The sequence below is a fragment of the Bactrocera tryoni genome, chromosome 2 (assembly GCF_016617805.1).
Source record: "Bactrocera tryoni isolate S06 chromosome 2, CSIRO_BtryS06_freeze2, whole genome shotgun sequence".
Classification (NCBI taxonomy): domain Eukaryota; kingdom Metazoa; phylum Arthropoda; class Insecta; order Diptera; family Tephritidae; genus Bactrocera; species Bactrocera tryoni.
Window position 1 is genome coordinate 59,315,071 of NC_052500.1, and position 13,529 is coordinate 59,328,599.

The 13,529-nt window shown below is 33.6% G+C and overlaps 5 protein-coding genes across 6 annotated transcripts in view; 2 read left to right on the forward strand and 3 right to left on the reverse strand.

Moving 5' to 3' along the window:
- The window catches only part of LOC120769390 (alkaline ceramidase), a 38,145-nt gene extending 36,371 nt beyond the window's left edge, over positions 1–1,774 (reverse strand). The window contains exon 1 of the mRNA XM_040096360.1: positions 1,163–1,774. Within this exon, the coding sequence (XP_039952294.1) occupies positions 1,163–1,249 (87 nt within the window). The 5' untranslated portion in view covers positions 1,250–1,774. The remainder of the gene's footprint in view (positions 1–1,162) is intronic.
- A 459-nt stretch (positions 1,775–2,233) lies between these two features.
- LOC120768097 (inhibitor of growth protein 5) lies at positions 2,234–4,452 on the forward strand. 2 transcript variants are annotated; one of them, XM_040094637.1, is made up of 5 exons: positions 2,234–2,270; positions 2,351–2,713; positions 2,773–2,972; positions 3,791–3,949; positions 4,018–4,452. In XM_040094637.1, the coding sequence occupies exons 1-5, from the start codon at positions 2,234–2,236 to the stop codon at positions 4,117–4,119; spliced, it is 861 nt and encodes a 286-aa protein (XP_039950571.1). In that variant the 3' UTR covers positions 4,120–4,452. The 2 variants fall into 2 exon arrangements, with proteins under 2 accessions (XP_039950571.1, XP_039950572.1); XM_040094638.1 differs by having other exon boundaries at positions 2,773–2,933; positions 4,018–4,119.
- A 191-nt stretch (positions 4,453–4,643) lies between these two features.
- Positions 4,644–7,038, reverse strand: LOC120768096 (stAR-related lipid transfer protein 7, mitochondrial). The gene has a single exon (XM_040094636.1). It carries the CDS (start codon positions 6,588–6,590, stop codon positions 5,352–5,354), a length of 1,239 nt encoding a protein of 412 aa, XP_039950570.1. The 5' UTR covers positions 6,591–7,038; the 3' UTR covers positions 4,644–5,351.
- A 382-nt stretch (positions 7,039–7,420) lies between these two features.
- LOC120768039 (transcription factor TFIIIB component B'' homolog) lies at positions 7,421–10,484 on the forward strand. Its single transcript, XM_040094539.1, has 3 exons — positions 7,421–8,359; positions 8,436–9,421; positions 9,496–10,484. The coding sequence occupies exons 1-3, from the start codon at positions 7,717–7,719 to the stop codon at positions 10,399–10,401; spliced, it is 2,535 nt and encodes an 844-aa protein (XP_039950473.1). The 5' UTR covers positions 7,421–7,716; the 3' UTR covers positions 10,402–10,484.
- A 957-nt stretch (positions 10,485–11,441) lies between these two features.
- On the reverse strand, positions 11,442–13,089 carry LOC120768040 (protein valois). The gene is made up of 5 exons (XM_040094540.1): positions 12,599–13,089; positions 12,347–12,535; positions 12,117–12,288; positions 11,883–12,063; positions 11,442–11,806 (listed from the first exon to the last, which is right to left on the reverse strand). Exons 1-5 carry the CDS (start codon positions 12,947–12,949, stop codon positions 11,626–11,628), a joined length of 1,074 nt encoding a protein of 357 aa, XP_039950474.1. The 5' UTR covers positions 12,950–13,089; the 3' UTR covers positions 11,442–11,625.
- Between the last annotated feature and the right edge of the window lie 440 nt (positions 13,090–13,529).

Here is a 13,529-nt window from a genome sequence, read left to right on the forward strand (position 1 = left end):
GACATTTGTGGAGATTCGTGGTGGCTGTGGTTAAAACCCAAATCGCGGGAAGAACTGACTTTGTCAGTGGAATGTGGAGTTGCATTGCAACCGGGTGCCGGACCCAAAGTACGGCAGAGGTTTTAGATGGGCCTCGAGCCCTACCAAGGTGGTTAGTGTGTCCATGCCACACTGCCTATTGGTACTGAAAATGTTTACCCAGTTTTCAGGGCGCTGATCGACGCATTGTATTGATCCGTTGTGCTTTTGAGCACCGTGGAGTTAAGCTGTCGACAGCAGGATCCCACGTTAAACACAATCAGACGTTGTCATTAAGCATCGTTGCACTGTGACAAGTGATCCAAATCTATGTTTTTTATGCTTTAAAATAAGTCAATGAGTTTGTCCCTATTTTTTCTGCCATCAGTGTATGTATATACATATGTATGTAATATATACATATATTTATGTATATAAAAGGGAAAGATTGATAACAACGAATAGATAAACAACAATTTGTTCATTATTTCTGGTTTCTGAAAATAATAAATTACTGGAGAGATTAGGAAAACTGAATGAAAAAACAGGTAGGCGAGGCTAAGTTCGAGAGATCCTAAACATTACATTGTACAATTAAGAAACTGTGAAATATTTCGATACCCCCATAAACGATTATTAGTATTAGTACCAAAAAGTTATAGCAAATATTTTATTCTCAAGACAATCGGTTCTCACTCTCACTAACCGTAACGAATCCGTTTTATAATCGGGCTAAGTTCTGTTAAGACGACATCATTATTCAAAAATATTGAGAGAATATTTTCTGTCATTGTAACAACAATAACAACTACTACACATTCCATACACATTTTTTCTGTCAGTGCATTAATTCGCGTTTTACTGAAAAACTAAATATCATTATTTGTTTAACAAAAAATAAGGTATGCAATAATTTATTTTTTGTTCATTATATCAGACATAAATTTGTAGTATTACATAAAAAAATACATAGAAGTTCACCTAGATTTGGTAATTCAAAGTTTAAACAGCAGATACCTATTATATTATTAAACGGAAATAGTTGAAAGTCACATTTCCGATTCCGTTTCCGATGTGGAGATATTATCACTTGCGTACATGCATGCGAACACTATTATTTAATAACTTATGTAAACAGACGTACCGTATTCACGAATTCTGCTATGTTTGAAGATATCAGATAATTTCCCTCACACCAATCCACCGGGGAGCTGCCATGTTCCCAAGCCATGATGTAAATATCGAGGAAAGAGCTTTGCGAAGCCAATTTTGCGGTATATTTAAGTACAAAATATTAATTATATAGTATTTTATTTAAAGAATATTTTACACTTTTAAACCAGTATTTACTTAATTTTTCTTTTAAGTGAATTATTAGCAAGCTATTCTGTTAAACTCAGTATTTATTGCACTGAAAGCAATTAATGTAAACATTTATTACATTATGGAGAACTAGCTCCCAAAAGCCTTCTTTTTTGATCGGATTGCAAACAAATGGAGTCGAATCGATTGCATTTAGTTTTTTTGTCACTGGTTTTTATTATATAATGGTTTATACGTTTTTTGAATAAACTATTCTTTAATTACACTTTGACCATTTCCATAGCGCAAGATATGAGAAGGCATAAACTTATTATTTTCCTATAATTGTCTTTATGCGACCGCTTGTGTCGAGTGTTACAAAAGTATTTTTACTAATTATATGCACATCGGTGAAGACACAAAACAGAAACGTAAACTAAACACTGATAAACACCTTAACACGGTACAAACGAATTTATAGAACTGTTCTCAAAACAAAATTCACTGTCAATTTTTGTTTTTGACGTTTTCATTACATGATGGGGCTCATTGTTGCCAACCCCACTTTCCGTGGGTTTTTGAATAAAATATACTAAAATTTTCAGTCGAAAAAAAATCATTACTTTCACCTCGAATCTTCTCTATTAGTAATATTCGATGAATGCAGTTTATCTTCATCTTATTGCAATTGTGAGCACGATATACTTTTCTTATATTTAAAATGCTTATGAATTTAAGATTTGTTGTGAATGAAAATATGTATAAACTTCTTCTTTTTCACTGCTATGTTCCTTCTCATTTTGTACCAAACACTTGTCAAAACTTGATTCAGAGAACGTCCAAAAAATTACAACTTTATTTATTTTCGCTGTCTAGCATCGTTTTTATACAAATTTGTAATTTGCATATAAAAATGTCCTCGGCAATTTATTTAGAAAATTACCTTGATGGTATGTGGAGTGTATGAGCATCTAAAATTAATAGGTGTTTTTATTTAAGCTTATGACTAAACTTTATGTTTTATACCTAGGATTAGAATCACTGCCTACAGAGTTGGAACGAAACTTCAAACTTATGCGAAAATTAGACGATCGAGCACAAACTGCAATGAAAAGCATCGATTCGAGAGCGAAAGAGTTCATGCATAAGCTGGCAGCAAATGGAGGCTGTTCTATGCCAGATGAAGAACGCAAAGAGCGTCTAATGGATATACAAGCACTATTTGGTAAGGCAAAAGAATACAGTGATGACAAAGTACAATTAGCCATACAAACATATGAGTTGGTGGATAAACAAATTAGGCGTCTCGACAATGATTTAGCTCGATTTGAGGGTGAAATACAGGAAAAAGCATCATCGACACGCAGCAAATCGGAAGAAGCAGTAGTAAAAAGTAAGGAAGTATATACATTTGTAAAAAAAGAAATTTTGCTATTTTTACGCGAATATTAGAGGGGCGGAAGAAAACAAAGGATGCGAAAACGCCTGGAAAGCGTAAACGTACCGGCTCATCAGATGAGGAAACTCGTGCAAATAACACAAATGTGTCAACTAGTGGTAGTGGCGGCGGAGGTAGTGGAGGCGGACAAGGTAGCAAAAAGAAAAGGGCGAAGGTAAATCAAGAAAAAGAAACTCGCAAGGGGGGTCAAAAGGTAATCATCAAAATCATTTTCACATTCTCATAAAATTGTAGTAACCAGTGATTAAAAGTTAAATTTGTTTCGCATATGTACGTTAAAGTAGTATCGTTAATTCTTGCTTAAAATTTTCCAATGTTTCTATGTTTATTAAACGTTGTTAAGTTATTTCTATATAACATTATATAGACGATCTCTTGAATGCTTGGTATATTAGCCTTTTATTTAAGGGGTTAGGTGTACAACAAATTTTGAATAATTTTGTCAGTAAACTATTTTTTTTTATAAATGGAAAAACATGCAATCTTAAAACAGGTTTTGACAGTTGCTTAAAAAAAAATTGGAAGAGACGCGCAAGTAATAGTTTTCCATATTCTCCAAAAACTGTACAAATTTCATTGAAATGTGCAATTAATACCCCTAACCCCTTAAAGTAATTAAAGCTTATATAAATCTTAAATACATAATATCTACATAATTATATATATATAAGTAGCATTCCTTTTTGTAGCGAATTTATCATATATTTGGCATATAAATATCAGCTTGACCGAGTATGATGTATGTATCAATAATTTATTTGTATTGATGTTTCCTCGTTTAAATTGAAAAATTGAGCATAAACGCATTAATCTTAATCATTTTCCATACATGCTTTCCATATATGTATATCAAATACCTTTATATACTTATATGACATATTCATCTTATGCCCTAATGCTTTGCATTTCACAAACTGCATACTTCCATTTTTGAAAAAAAAAAAAAACAAATATAAATCTTGAATTTATGTAGAATACTTTTTCTTTTACTAATTAAAATATTTTTCAAAGAAAAATGCCGATATTGAGGACTCTGAGAAAGAATCATGCTTGACGGCTGCAACACACCCAAGCGATGTCTTGGATATGCCAGTTGATCCTAATGAACCTACTTATTGCTTGTGTCACCAAGTATCCTATGGCGAAATGATTGGCTGTGACAATCCGGATGTAAGTTTTAACATATCCAAATATTTTCCTACCTCTCTTTTCATTCATATATATTTTTGATATTCCAGTGTCCAATTGAATGGTTCCACTTTGCCTGCGTAGGACTTACAACTAAACCCAAAGGAAAATGGTTTTGTCCGAAGTGTACACAAGACAGAAAAAAGAAATAAGATATTGTATCCATACATTTTTCATACAAATTCATACATAAGTATTGTATTAATTAAGTAGGTTTGTATTTAGGGTTATGGAACTTTTTGTATCATTAACGTTAGAAAAAAAAAACATAAATAATTTCAGTTGCATTTAAGAAACCGAAAGTTTTTATTTTTATTTTGTACATAGAATTTAAACAATTTGAAATGTACATACATATGTGAATGAAATCAAGTTATTCATCAAAATTCATCTGCTATAGAATCACATTTTTTATAGAGCGGACAATTTTGTATTAGAATGTTACCTTCTCAAAGTTGTAGATTTACTTGTTTAAGGCAAAATATCAAAAAATACCAAATTATACAATATATCTCATGTACAATAAAATAAATTTGATTTAGACACATTTTGAATTGAAAATAAAGAGCTTGTTTACTTTGGATCTCAATTTTTAGGAGAAAAACTGAAATTTCGGGGGCGAATGTAAAGCAAGTATAGTATAGTCTAATGTAAAAATTAAGTAAAAGACCGTTCATTTATAGGTAAATGCATTTTGTTTGTTTATTGTAACTTTGTATTAGAGGTGTTCCTTGTTTTAAAAATTTGTAATAGCACATGCATTTACATATGTACAATATGTAATACATTGTAATTATATTTAGAAATAATAATAATTTTTACTAAATTTAACCGATTTATCTACGACTTATTTTCCAATGTTTATTAGAACGTATTCTCTGAATTGAATGGCTAGATTTATATCTACGGAAAATTAGATGTTCAGCCTTTTGTCTGAATGAATTTCAAATACATACACATACATATGTAGCCCGCTATGCGCATTTGTAAATCATTTGAAATTCTTCAACGTTGTGTAGTTTAGTTCCTCAGAGTAACAAACATTCGTCTTAAACGAAATAGAATTTCTAAATTACCAAAATGCTTTTATTGCATGAATATTTTGCATTTTTAATTTAAAATTTTAAATATACTTTTACATTATTATAGTTTGAATATGAATCACGGTAAATCCATTAGTTTACCAAACTTCCCTTAATAAATAGTGAAACTTTTCAATCGATACCAGTTAATCTAGTTTTTTGCACTGGGGTTTTCCATAACAATTGTTATATATGTAAACCGATTCGATTTTAAGAGCATTATCACTTCTCGTTTCAAAAAATAAACATTATTTTTCTTTTTTCTTAACAAAAAGCACTATTGTAGGTATGTAGGTATAGCCTTACTTTTCCTTCCCTGGTTCACGGGTGCGTAATATTTTCTTAAACCAGCTCGTCCTGGATTCGTTCGCCAAGTATTCGCTACTTTGTAAATGAAAGTTTGATATACTAAAAATGTGTTGCATTTCGAGTGACCGTTTGTATGAGTACTGCTTCGTTGCAAGATACATTTTACGTAAAAATTCAGGCATTTGTTTTTGAGTTACCCATGATTTAATATTTTGTGGAATTGGTAAACCTGGATCATCGAAATATGTAAGTATGTAATGCACACCGGGTTCACTGAATGTTTCATATGGTTTTATAACCATCAAACTCCAATAATCGTTAACTCTAACTTTGTTCGAATAGAGCGGATATTTGGGATGTTCCGTACCACGACTACAAACCATCATAACATTAAGTTTTTCGTCTTTAACAAAACGACGACAGTAGACGTAATCGCGATTGGAAAAAAGTTTCGGCCACTGCATTTCCCAATAGATAAGATGTGAATTGGTATTAGGCCGTGGATCTTCTTCTATCATTTTCAATTGTATAGCAGTTTCATCCCACAGTCGACGATATTCTAAGTCAGTCTGTACATGTAGAAGATCTTCGGCGGAAACATCATCAAAGCGAGCGTACACTTTATAGGAGTACATAGTCGATCTTTCCTCCCGCCTCCAAACAGAGAATTCATCCTTGCTAAAATATGGTTCCCATAACTGTTCACTAACGGTTTCTATTAGTTTATTTCCTATAGGTACAGAGTCTCTTTTTAAATTTAGTGGTCCTCGACAGTTACGCATACTTTCTTGTCCATCTTTAGATGATTTACACTTTTTATTTCCAACTGAGCAATAACAGTATTTCATGTGTTTATCATGGCATAGGGGACATAATTCATTATTTGGCAACTGATTTAAAAATTCAAGATCTCTCCGACAAAGGTCAAAATTTTTTAGGCTCAAGCGCTCTTTGTCCCAATTGAAACCTGCCGCTTCAATTGCTGTACTTATATTTAAGCCAACAGCTCCTACAGCGCTCAACATAATACCCCTTAAAGGCGGTTCAAATTGCTTGTGATAAGATCGAAGCAGTCGTTGTAGACCATTTGAACCGTAAACGCGGTGGTAGAAGGTAAAAAGCTGTTGGATTCGTCGTGAACGTTGCGCCACAATTGATTCGCATTGGTACGACCATGAGCGTAATGTCGCATTTGATCGATGCTTAATATTTATTAAAATACGACTAAACATTTTTTAATTTATTTTTAGCGATTTAAATTTTGTTGTTGCTCTTACTTTTGTTGCCGACATGTGACTAACTTTGTTATTCTTTTACCTTTCGTTGTTTTGGTTTAGAAGAGCTCCATGAACTTAGTTCTTAGTACCGGCAACGTTATTTCTTTTAGAGTCTACTCCGGTCGCTTGCATAACAATGCAACAACAATTTTAATGGATTTGTTTCGAATTTTGTACGAGTTTACTCCACCAGTTTATGTATGACAATGGCATTAATGCCATGCCACTTTTGACGTTAATAATTTCCAATCAAACTTGTTGCTTCGTATATGATAGAAATGAAGTACCCACACTTACGATAGTATTATACAATAAATACCAAGTGTCGTCTATATATAAAAATTTAGCAGTAATTAGCGTTGTATGTGGTAGGTTTTTGAGAAAACAACATATAACATTGCACAAGTTATAAAAAGTAATGTGGAGAAATGCATGATAAAATAATAAGCACGTGTAGAGTAAATGTAGAGTTCGATCAGCTGAGATTGAGCAACGCAAATTCAGTTGCTGAAATGAAAACAAACGGGTGTTTCAAACATTACTAGAACTTTGTATTGTTGGTTCTGCCTATATTTTACGACAATTCAGATCTGTGTAAATTAGAATCACCTGCATTAACTAGTATATAATATATTTATATAATTATACATATTAACATGCAATAAACTAAATTTTTTTAACCATAGCAAACAACCCATTAAAACGGACAATTTAAATAAAATATGTTTTTAGTCGCCCTGTTTTCCAAAACTTCACTGCATTGTTGGCAAAAAGTCACAGCCAATCAGTCAATCCATGTTTACAGTATAATGCTCATATGAAAACCTATAATTTTAGAGCATTTCTGTCCAAAATTGCAATGGATTTTGGTACAAAAGTTATATTAAAGCATAGGTTTTATACTATCGATTTGTTGCATGATAAAATAGAACGTCGGAAATTGTGAGCAGTTTTGAATAATAACACTTTACACAACGTGCTCCGCTGGCATATCATACATTTGTCGGTGCTTACGTATTGAAAGAGAATAATTTAAAGGATTTTAAACACGGTTGCCTGCATTAAAATAGTGTGTTATACCATGGCTATGCGTCGACCACGTATAAAAGCGGCTGCGCTTTTAACGACCAAGCGTAAATCTCGGGATGTGAAATCGGAAAATGGAATAAAGCCTGCCATTGTTGAATGTTCAGGAGAAATAAATGCTAAGCCAGCTAATCCTCAAGTTCAAAATGTTGCAAATGTGCAAAATACAACTGATGATAACAGTAAAGATAAAGTGGCTGAAATTATTTCATCTGAACACATAGAAAATAAACACAATGATGATGCAACAGAACAAAACTCTAAATGTGTCAACACATCCACGGAGCAAAAATCATCCGATAAAATAACAGAAAATGGTGAAAGTAATGAAGGTTTTCAAGATAAAGTAAAAAATAAATTGGAAGAATCTAGTTCTTCATTTAAATGTCCCGCTCGTGTCGAATACATACGCAATAATAATCAACCTAGTGGAAATGCCGGCACCGATGATGTTTTCTACTCCGATATGGAGGAGAGTATTTTACAGTCGGATATGCAAAAAAGTGCCAGTGATTGTGCTGCATTGCCATCAAAGCAGCAAGGGCGGCAAAGAATACGTCCAGTTCCAACATTTCCGAGACGTAATAGTTTTGTCGGTATAGGTAGTCCTTCACAAAATTCATTAGACGACGGAATAGGTCTGTTTTCATATCCGCTTTTTCTGTCTTATAATATTTATAAATATTAGCCTTTTGCTTAAAAATATTTTTGCAGTGCCTGTTGATATACCAATAGATCATTCAAAATTAACCATGGTGGGAGAGTCATCAGAAACAAGTAATTCACAAAAGGTGCAACCTTTAACGCATAGAAGAGAGCGTCATTATTCAGCTTCAATGGTTCAATCACCTCATACTCCGAACTCTGTTATAAGTCAACACCATTATGCTCCTCACAAATTCACACCTGCTATGGGGCTTAGTCGTATACGGACAGAATCTAACTGTTCAGCCTTTTCAGATTCTTTCGTAACACCAACGAAACTTCGTAAAACTGACGAACATAGTACTCGTACTAATTCCAGGCGTGACGTCTCCTTGCGAATTGTAAACGGTAATTTGGATAAATCGTCATTAAAAATGTTCGATTTAATTTACTATAACCCTGTCACAAATCCCATGGAGAAGCGCAATACAATTTCCACCATTAAGAAAGAACCTACAATCGATGAAAATGATACGAAGCTAGCAGACTCAAAAGTAGAAGTAGGTGATGAAGCAAACAATGCTATGCCTGTACCACAACTAAAATTGAATGCAAATGGAGACCTAATTCTTGATGAAAAAACTTTAGAGATTGAAACCACTGCAGAGCAAGAAGCACGAAAAGTGTTGGCAAATTCATCGCTTATATTTCTTGATGAAAATACTGGAATGAATGGTTTCTATAAGCGTCAAAAACGAACCAAGGATTGGCCACCGGAAGAGACTATAAAGTTTTATCGATGTCTGCAAACGGTAGGAACCGACTTTTCACTAATGTGCCAATTATTTCCCAAACGTACTAGACGGGATTTGAAACTAAAGTTCAAGAAAGAAGAACGTAATAATTTGGCCTTAATCAATAAGGCCTTGTTGTATCCAAAGCTTTTCAACATCGATGATTTAAAAACGCAGTTAGAGACAGAAGAAAGGGAGCGTGAAGAAGCGATACAGCGTTGGAAGGAAATACACGAAAAAGAAGCCAAAACCATTAAAAAGGTTGTAAGATTTGTTATGTATTGTCTTCATAATTTACATATTAATTTAAAAAAAATTTTATCTCCAAAATAAAGGTAAAAATCAACAGTAGTACAGCGGCTCGTGCACTAAAAAACGGAGACGATATATATGAAAATGAAAATGTTGTTAAGCGAAAGATTAGTCGTCGATCCAATGCTACTGACAAGCAAAAGACTGATAGCGCTAAAAAATCAAAAACCTCACAAACACAGCAAACACTTTCTGTTAGCAATGGAACAGAAGCAGTGCCACAACAAAAACAGAAACTGAAAGCAAAACACGGAGTATTGCATAATAATTCTGAGGAAATATTGTCAAGTCAGGCGCAAGGTATCCCACTGCCGTTGCCAACGCAGTCAAATGATGTCACACCTGTGAAACTTGAGATTGTACATGCACAAAACTATACGATTAAAGCAGAACATCCCATTAATGAAAGCAATTGCTTCAACACTGAAATGCCCTCGACAAACGTTGAAAAAAATTTAGAAATGATGAGTAGCTTAGATGCAATGGCAGAGGAATTTATTAACATTATAGCACCGACAAGCTGCGATGCATCACAATCTCTAAACGAAATAGTAACACCAACTAAAGAGAGTTGTTCACAATCTTCTGTTGCAGAAGTTGAAAATAAAACATTTTTCGATTTAGTTAATGGAACAGTGAACACAGTAAATTCGTTACAAGGAGCAGACGAAAGTTTAGCGGTAATGGATGTAATGCCTGCCACACCATCTTCAATTTCGCAACGAGAAGTAGACGAATGTGACATTCAACAAATATTAATGGATTTGGCGGATGGTTCTTTGGTTCTCGTTTCCACGTTAGATCCCGACAACGCTGATCAAGTGGTGAACGAAATTTACATGATGGATAAAGTTACTGGTGAATTGTGTGAAAAACCGTTGGACATACCGGAATCAATAGTACAGTGCGTTTTGTCTGTGATGAACTAAATGTATATTGTTGAAAAGTTAGTGACGTACATGGTACAAATATAGAACTTTTGTATAACTACGTTATGCGTAGATAATTTGCATCAAAGTTTCTCTTATGCATTTTGATTGTTCCAATACATTTGCTATAGATATTTATATTACGTTTTTATTATTTTTATTTTTATATTTATATATTATGCGTATATGTTGAACTTTGAAATGTCCATTAAAAAATACAGTGGATTATAACAATGAAAAGCTAAAAAATTTAAAAGTTGTTTTTTTATGTTACTAATGTTCTGAGTGCAAAGCAGTTTCATAGCTCTTTGCGTTATAAATGCATTAACCCAAACTTGGTTCTTCCAATCTTCCCAACAACAATTTCAAGACGAAACATCATAATATACACTCGCTTTCGCCTAGGGCACACACGGTTAACGCACAAGTATCTTTTTCAAAGAGGCAGCCCACAAACTTGCCAATTCTGCAACGATGAGATACTTACTATCAAACATATCGTCACAAGCTGTATTGCAGTAAACTCAATAAGACAATCTATAACAAACCGCACAATATAAGAACTTATTACAGAAGTAAACGAAGAAAACATAAAGAGATTTACATACATATATGCATTATAAGCAAAATTAGATTGTACTTTGAAATATAAATGTTTTATTAATATCAAACCATAATAACGTAAAGCTGATGGCTTAACCGCTAGTGCTATATATATAAATTGTAATTATATTATTTTTTGTATAAAATTAATAATAATAATAAATGTAAATTAGAGCGGGTTGATTTATAGAGAGCCAAAAAAGGGCGAAAATTCGATATCCGGGAAATGTTCTATTGATCATTCTGAACAACTTTGCCTAAAAGACTATGGGTCTAAAACTGGTCTCAAGCAAGCGAAGACTCTTAAGTAAATTTGTTTAGAATGATCCGTAGAACATTTCCCGCATAAACGATTTTGTAGAAAAGAGAAATCGACCCACTCTAATGTATGTATATACAAGTTCTTTAGTACGATATCCTAAAAGTTCTTACATATATTCGTTTATACCGTTTGATAACACGATTTATTATGAATTTTCGGATCTGCATAAAATTGCTTTTTAAAATCAGTTTTGACTGTAATATTCCAGTAAGCAATTTATTATTAGTATCAATGCTAACTCTGAATTATACATAATAGTAATAAATTGTAATTTAATATCTATTTATTATTTTAAACTTTTACAGTATCTTATGTACACGAAGTCTGCCTTCAAAGCCAACCGTCAAAAGATCTGAATCTCCGCGCCAAACTGCGTCCCGCACGAAATTGTCCGATTCGCCATTTTCGTAGATCGTAGTATTCAGATCCTCATCCACTATCTTTATTAAATTTGTATCACCAATTACAGCAAACATTTTCCTATTGACAAAACAATGATGTAAATTGTTTTTGTTCTCTTTGTTTTAAATTGTCTTTAGTCAAAACCTCTGCTTACCCATTTGGCAAAATTTTATGAATTGGTCTGTTCAAGTATTTGAAGCTCTGCAAAAATTCTTTTGGTACACGTGTATCAATTGTGTGCACAAAACCGGACTCGTCACCAACATGTAACAAGTGATCACTGCATTCTGCCCATGCCAAATTTTTAAAACGCGATGAGTAATTCTCATAAAGAGCTATAATAAAACAATATTATTATATTGTACGCAAATAATAATTAAATATTAACCTATGGCAGGTCTCGTCAATCGATCATCCCAAAGTAAGGCACTTTGATCAAATGAGCATGTAGCAAATACTGATGCATCTGTGTTTGAAGCTGCAACACCCGTAATTACGTCTGTGTGTGCATACCGAAAAGTGTGTATAGAAAATAGATCAGCAGAACCCATATCCCAGACCTTAAAAATATATAAATATAAGAAATTTAACTCAATTACAAATTGTTAGGATGCTTACTTTTAAAGTGCCATCTTTGCTGCCGGTAGACGCATGATCTACATTTTTCATTACATCCAAACAAGTAACGGGCCGTAAATGTTCACATTTTTCACCAATTAAGAACATACAGTACGGTATTTGTGGATTGCGCACCTCCGATCTTGTAGACCATACCTGTACGCGACCTGAACGCAACGCTACAATGAACTACAAGTTAAGATACATAACACATTTATTATACGAAAAAACATAAAGATTATTTAAACCTACAATATTATCCGAAACGAATTGCAAGCAGGAAACTAAAGTTGGACACTGCAGTTTGTAGACAGCTTTCGATGGCTTCAACATACTACCGTCACCAATCCCTTCGAATCCCCACAGAGATCCTGACCACTCACGACCCGATAACTTGTTGGTAGCTATAAGTGCCTCTTGCTCAGAATTAATTGATATACATTCCCATGCTTTGTGCATACGAATATGACGATTCAGGGGTCGCTTGGCGTAATCTCGTGAATTCAAATTTGGGTAATATGTATTGCCTGAGAGACTGATGTCATCTGGTGGCTGATGTTGTTCCGGTGTACGGAATATCACGCCATGCTTTGTAGGAAACATTTCTATTTCGAAAGTCCACGAACGAAGAAACTTTGTTTGAGCTAGTTGTTTTGATTGATATTTTTAGAGGTTATAACAGCCGGCAAGACTTTGTAGTTGCCATATTTGTTATACTTTAGAATTGCTTTGATAGGATTTATGAATGCGTAATGTGCGTAATAAAGTTTTTTTAAACAAAAACTAAAAAAAAATTTTTGGTTGGCAAGATATCTTCATGAAATTTGGTATGAATTATGGTTTAAACTAACGCTGAAATCTCCGAATATATTGTTGAGACTGGACCACTATCGAATATACATACGAATGTATGTAGCTGCCAAACAAAATCAAATTCTAAGTAAAGATCTTCTATGGACAAGTTTTTTTCTTTGACAAGATATCTGCACGAAGTTTGGCACGGATTACTGCCTACGGCAACAGCACAATCTCCCGATTTTTATTTAACGGTCCAAGGCCACGGTACAATCTCCGCACAAACTGCTATGATCGAATCACTGTAACATATGTACATACATATGTATATTGCCATACAAGCTGATCGATCAAAGTGAAGTGTATTATACAGTCGAAGTTTCTTGTT

Coding starts and splice junctions, on each gene's coding strand:
- LOC120768097 (XM_040094637.1), top strand. CDS start 2,234: ATGTCCTCGGCAATTTATTTAGAAAATTACCTTGATG. Junction 2,271..2,350: donor TTTAGAAAATTACCTTGATG/GTATGTGGAGTG, acceptor TTTTATACCTAG/GATTAGAATCACTGCCTACA. Junction 3,950..4,017: donor TTGGCTGTGACAATCCGGAT/GTAAGTTTTAAC, acceptor TTGATATTCCAG/TGTCCAATTGAATGGTTCCA.
- LOC120768096 (XM_040094636.1), bottom strand. CDS start 6,590: ATGTTTAGTCGTATTTTAATAAATATTAAGCATCGATCAAATGCGACA.
- LOC120768040 (XM_040094540.1), bottom strand. CDS start 12,949: ATGTTTCCTACAAAGCATGGCGTGATATTCCGTACACCGGAACAACAT. Junction 12,536..12,598: donor AATTCGTTTCGGATAATATT/GTAGGTTTAAAT, acceptor CTTAACTTGTAG/TTCATTGTAGCGTTGCGTTC. Junction 12,064..12,116: donor ATTGACGAGACCTGCCATAG/GTTAATATTTAA, acceptor GTTTTATTATAG/CTCTTTATGAGAATTACTCA.
- LOC120768039 (XM_040094539.1), top strand. CDS start 7,717: ATGGCTATGCGTCGACCACGTATAAAAGCGGCTGCGCTTTTAACGACC. Junction 8,360..8,435: donor TTCATTAGACGACGGAATAG/GTCTGTTTTCAT, acceptor ATATTTTTGCAG/TGCCTGTTGATATACCAATA. Junction 9,422..9,495: donor AAGCCAAAACCATTAAAAAG/GTTGTAAGATTT, acceptor TCCAAAATAAAG/GTAAAAATCAACAGTAGTAC.